General features: G+C 39.8%; 1 protein-coding gene across 1 annotated transcript; it reads right to left on the bottom strand.

The window, feature by feature from the left end:
- Positions 1-2178: 2178 nt before the first annotated feature.
- foxl2l (forkhead box L2-like) lies at positions 2179-5588 on the bottom strand. Its single transcript, XM_058409270.1, has one exon. The coding sequence runs from the start codon at positions 5477-5479 to the stop codon at positions 4634-4636; it is 846 nt and encodes a 281-aa protein (XP_058265253.1). The 5' UTR covers positions 5480-5588; the 3' UTR covers positions 2179-4633.
- Positions 5589-6383: the final 795 nt, after the last annotated feature.

The raw sequence follows: 6383 nt of genomic DNA, 5'->3' as shown, positions 1-6383 counted from the left end.
TTGTTGTTGGTAGTACTAATAGTATTAGTAATAGTATTGCCTTGAGATTGTGTATAACTCTCTTTCTGTCCCTAAATGCAGGTTATTACAGATTACAGTTCACCCAGCTGAATATCTGCAGTGCTTGTACTAAAGCTTAGTAACTAACTCATAAGTTTTATGTATAGTATAGATTTCCTCTGTTGATGTGACCAATTAGACAGAAGTGTGTTCCTGTGGGAGAATAGAGGAAGCTCTATTTCTGGTTTACCTCTGCTTGCAGTTTTATAATTATGGGCCCATAGGGAGGTGAGTCTAGTTCATTTTGTCATTAAAAAAATAAATAAATATAAATAATAAAAAATAACAATGGCCAGTGGTGGCTTGTGAAATAACACTGACTTCAGTGGTGGGCTTCCAGTAAACTGACTGCTGATGCAAGGCGTGATTTACAGAGTATGCAGAGTATGCAAAGCAGGTGTTGGTAGAGACGCGCACACACACACACACATTGACACACACTTTCCAGCTTGAACTTGTCCTTTTTTCAACTATCCACAGCTCCATCTTTCCACATGTAACTCACTAGAACAGAACGTACAAAGATAACCTGAGCCCTCTACACTTGATTTGAGACAAGCTTCAAAATGAAAGTGCATCAAAACACGGCCCTAAAAGAATCCTGCGTATGCATTCGTCGACCGAATCGAAACATCTGTAATCACTGTCCGATCAAAATTTACCTGAGGTTTGGTTATTAAATGTGCGACATAATTATATAAATTACACTCTTCGAAAATCAAGTTACCAAACTCACTGAGGTCATACCATCAACTGTATATCCCTTTTAACTGGGAAGGTGAATGCTTTCCCCAGTATGTTTAATAATCTTTTAGTATTATGTATGGACATTTATTTAATCATCTAAAGGTATTCATATTTCAGGTAAAAGCTACAAATGATAAGCTCATGGATGTGCCACTCCAGCATCAAGCAAACATTTATTTATGAGAGTGTAGAATTAACCAGTCATATCACATGATCCATGAAAACTAGTAAAAAAAAAAATTTAAAAAATATAAATCATTTGAAAAATATTGTGCAACAATGCACGCTTCATTTCCAATATATTCTTTAGTTCTATACAAAAGGTTGCTTATGAAACAGCAAGTTTGAGCATCCAAACCCACATAACTTTGGTTCATGTTTTGAACCATGTAACTACAAATAAATCTTGTACACTGATGCAGTACAAATAAAGACTCTGACTTGATGATAAAAATAAAAAAAAAACAACCACTGTTGAGCGAGCAATCACTCACAGCTGGTAAAAACAGGAAATGTGTGTGCAGAACAGAAACTCCAAGTCAAATAAAGCTCCCTCACTCCCACCCCCTCCACCAACCCCCTCGCCATCAGTGACGTCCCCCACCCACTCACCCGCTACTGAAGGGACTGACAGATGTACATCTAAACCAACAGCAAAAAAAAAAAACATATCACTGATGAGCACAGGAAAACCAAACATGCACTGTCCTTCGCTCTATCCTGCACATTGTTTATGCTAATTCAACTAAAGTGCAGACAATATTGGGAAATTCTATGGGTGCTACACCGTTCATATCTCATTGGCTCATTCTTACAAGGATTCGAACACTACACAAGTGTTTCACTATTGATGTCAGTCAGAATAATCACACAGCAGTCTTTTTTCTCACTACTCGTATGTATTCTACCTCTAGACTTATTGTGAAAATCCATTATCAAAATCATGGCCTCTCCTCACCATGGCAACGATTTCAGCTCCTTGTCTGTCCTTGAGACTGAGGAACACCTCGTCTCTTTACAAATGCTCTTAACAATGGCTTTATTGAGCTGTCTGTTATGGACTTGATACGTTTAATACTGTAATATTCGTGCATTTGTCCTTGAGAATGAACTGTTTCTGCTTGGCGCAATGACACTCTTGAAACTAGACTGAATCACTGATGGTTGAACAAGACGAAGGGTTCACTTTTTGCAGCCAGGAACCCTTAAAGTGTAAAATAATTCCATGGACCCTTTCAGTAGGCTTTATTTTTATTTATTTATTTTTTTTACATGTAATCCAACTATTTAGATATCAGACTTATTATTCAAATGTTTACAACTAATTTTCTGGCTTTTTATATTATATATTATAAGCCTGAATTATTATTATTCTGAGAAAACTTTAGAACCAAGTAGCCATAATATATACTCTCAGGAAGAAAAAAAAAACATTAAAGTATTTAAATGTACTTTTCTTTGTCAATATTTTGCGGCACTCAAGGGAAAAGTATTGTTCTGAAAGATAATTAAAGGTACTTTGCATTTACCTTACCATGTAAAAGATACATATTACAGGTAAAAAATGCATTGTCAAGGGTACCACTCCAGCAAAAAGGAAAGATGCTGTTTAGTACTTTTTTCCTGAGAGTGTACTTGTTTATAATTATTGACAATCCCATTTCTAAGTAACCAGCCATAAAGGCGAACATTAATAAGAACTCTGATTAAATATAATAAGTTGGTTGTGATTTCCACCAATGTAATCAGTCACTTTGAAAAACACTGCAAAGACCAAAAGACACACTAAATACAAGTGCAATCATAAAACATTTGAAAACACTATTCATATATAAAATATTTAATTGCACATGACAGTGTGCTCTCGCACCTGCTCTATAAATGTACCCAGAAGGCTTCAAAAACGTTTACTAATTCTAAGTTCACACATTTTTGGTGCGACTTTGTACCCAGAAGTCATTTGACTAACAGTAACACATTTGTGCAAAACTGTGTTGTTTGCTGTGGCCTTTGTCACAGATTCCCTCATCTGCTATGTGCCGTCTGAGTACATCATGCATTCATAGCAATACGTGTATTTTTATTTGCAAAAGGTTATACATGTATCATTTTAAATAAGACTAAAGCATGTACACCGATCAGGCGTAACATTATGAGCAGTGAGAGGTGAAGTGAATAACGCTGATTATCTCCTCATCATGGCACCTGTTAGTGGGTGGGATATATGAGGCAGCAAGTGAACATTTTGTCCTCAAAGTTGATGTGTTAGAAGCAGGAAATATGGGCAAGCGTAAGGATTTGAGCGAGTTTGATGAAGGGCCAAATTGTCATGGCTAGACGACTGGATCAGAGCATCTCCAAAACTGCAGCTCTTCTGGGGTGTTCCCGGTCTGCAGTGGTCAGTATCTATCAAAAGTGGTCCAAGGAAGGAACAGTGATGAACCGGCGACAGGGTCATGGGCAGCCAAGGCACATTGATACACGTGGGGAGCGAAGGCTGGCTCGTGTGATCCGACCCAACAGATGAGCTACTGCTGCTCAAATTGCTGAAGAAGTTAATGCTGGTTCTGATAGAAAGGTGTCAGAATACACAGTGCATGATGGATCAGGGCTGTTTTAGCAGCGAAAGGGGGACCAACACAATATTAGGCATAATGTTATGCCTGGTCGGTGTACATCTGATGTCATAATCCACGAGAAGTGAACTGGTAATTAAACCTATTAACCTAATTTCTGACCTAGAATTATCCAGCCTTCCAAGACTTAAACACAATTTTAACCAGGTAGAAAGCATTAATTTTTTTTAGGGCTAATCAGTCCTAAGGGAATCTACTGCATTTTCCTTGAACTGAAGGCATAAATTGTATATTTTAAAAAGCATGTCAATTTAAAAACTAGTCAATGTAAACACCTAATCTGGCTTCAGAATACATTTCATTATAATTATATTAGTAATGCTTTTAACAGTAGATACAGGATACAGAGTAGATACAGGTAATGAAATGTAGTTCTTTCGAACCTGGGATTTTTATGTAAACATTTCATCTATTTGACCAGAAGATGGCGCCATATCCTGTCTTAAACATGTTTATGCTGTTTTGAATATTCATAGTCACCGATTTGCATTGAGTGTAAACAATATTTAATTAAGCTGCTTTTGTGAAGCTATGATATTAGGGAAAAAACAACTTCCCATCCTTTTGTAAAGCTCCCCCCGACAATTAACAAGCTAAACACTGATAGGCTAAGGTTTATTTTTATTAAAAAACGTAACAATATTGGCCCAAATAAACACTTTACGCCAACATTTTTATCAATGTTCATTAAAGGCAGTGAAATTTCTAACCAAAATTTCTTACAGAGGTCATATAAAAAAAACTGAACCAAAACACAAAGATGGACTGAATACAAACTTTTTTTGTTAACTAAAATAAATAACAATAGAAAAATAGCTGCATTCTTAACAGTTTATGGTCAAATACGCCTATATAAACAAAAGAGCTTACCAAAAGTGAACCGGAAGGTTTGTCCATACACAAAACATATGGATTCATTTCCAACTTTACAGAACATTTTCACAATCAGCATAAAAAAATCCAGCTCTTTTCAAACTAACCTTCTCAGTTTACAGTTTTCTGGGAAGTCGAACAATTATTGCTAATTATCGATTCATTAAAGTCATTAAGATTTAGTGTTTATGCGTAAAAACAAACAAAGCACTGCGAGAACTGGGAATACTTGTTGAAAGGTATGGATCCACATTACCAACTTGTCCTGCATGTAAAGATCCACATTTTTTGGGGGACAATTTTAATCCTATTTCTTTTCAGTCGTGCTCCATTTCGGCTTGGCTGTACGGTTGATGCGGCGCGTAGCTGGCGATGGGAATTGCGCTTCCGCCGGGACTCTCCGGAGCCGATACACCGCATAAAGTGCGCCCGCTGTGCGGCGCAAGAGCGTGGTACGGGTGCTGGTATGGTCCGTAGGACGGGTGTACATTTGCACTGTGGTAATAACTCACGGGAGAGCTGGCATAGCTGTTGGGAGAAGAAGGACGCGCGTTCCCGCTGCTGTGGAAGCTGTAGGGAGAAACTCCGGTGTGCGCGCCCGGCTGTGGCACGACGCTCCATGCGCCTCCGACAAGTGGGCTCTGCCAGTACACAGGCTCCTGGTGGAAGTACAGCGGCTCGGAGAAGTTCACAGACGGTATATAGGGTAAAGCAGGTGCTCGGTAAGGTCTCCTGACACGCCTCCTGCGCCGATAATTGCCCTTATCGAACATGTTTTCGAAAGCAGGATCAAGCGTCCAGAAGTTGCCCTTCTTCTCTCCTCCGCCCCCGGTGTCCCGGGGCACCTTAACGAAACACTCGTTGAGGCTGAGGTTGTGGCGGATGCTGTTCTGCCACCCCTTTTTGTTCTTCTCGTAGTAAGGGAACTTGGAGATGATAAACTGGTAGATCCCGTTCAGCGTCAGCTTCTTCTCCGTGCTCTCTCGGATGGCCATGGCGATGAGCGCCACATACGAGTACGGCGGCTTCTCCAAAGCTTTCAGCTCTGTCCGCGCGTCGTGCACGCCGGCCTGCTCGTCCTCCCCGGTGGTGGACACCGTGTCCAGGGAGATTTCCAAATGTTCCAGCTGTTGAAGGGATAGTTCTGCAGATCCGTCCTCCATGCTCACAGATTGGGATGTAGGCTTGATTATGTGATGTAGACTAACAGGTTAGAAGCACTTCACTCTCTACGGGATCAAAATAAGAGCAGCTCGTGCAGGTGTGTGTGTGTGTGTGTGTGTGTGTGTGTGTGTTAGCCCCGCCCACAAATAAAGCGCAACATTCCCACGATCAGATCTGTAAACGCGGCGCTTCAGAAGCTCTCAGTTGTGAGGTGACCTGAAGGCCGGAGACGTGTTTTGACTGAATGTTATATTCAGTCTGTAAATCTCCTTTGAAATACATTGTTGTTTTGATACATGCATTGCAAATTGCTCTTTTTGTTCTAACACACCAGCCCTCAGTGATCAGACAAATTACTACAGATTAGTACTTCTAAAACTTCAAGTTTTTTTTTTTTAAATCAGGGAGCAAGATGCATTGCAAGAAAATAAATCACCAACTCTATGGATCACATCACATATTTAAGTATAATCCATCTATTCAGATATTAGACACATTTATTAATTGATCATCTCATACAGCACTACTTGAGGTACCTCTTCTTTTGTACCTTCAATATGCAACACTCACCAGAAAATGTTTATCCTTAAAAATATATATAATTGAAGTGTATATACAGTTAAACTGCAAAAAAAGTACAATATACACCGATCAGGTCGAGCATTATGATCACCTGCCTAATATTGTGTTGGTCTCCCTTTTGCTGCCAAAACAGCCCTGATCCATCAAGGCATGGACTCCACTAGATCCCTGAAGATGTGCTATGGGATCTGGCACCAAGATTTTAGCAGCAGATCTTTTAAGTCCTGTAAGTTGCAAGGTGGGGTTCACCACTGCTCCTTCCTTGGACCATGTTTGATAGAAATTGACCACTGCAGACCGGGAACACCCCACAAGAGCTGC

The sequence above is a fragment of the Hemibagrus wyckioides genome, linkage group LG15 (genome assembly GCF_019097595.1).
Source record: "Hemibagrus wyckioides isolate EC202008001 linkage group LG15, SWU_Hwy_1.0, whole genome shotgun sequence".
NCBI classification, from domain to species: Eukaryota; Metazoa; Chordata; class Actinopteri; order Siluriformes; family Bagridae; genus Hemibagrus; species Hemibagrus wyckioides.
This window is presented reverse-complemented; position numbering and strand designations above follow the sequence as displayed.

Coding starts and splice junctions, on each gene's coding strand:
- foxl2l (XM_058409270.1), bottom strand. CDS start 5,479: ATGGAGGACGGATCTGCAGAACTATCCCTTCAACAGCTGGAACATTTG.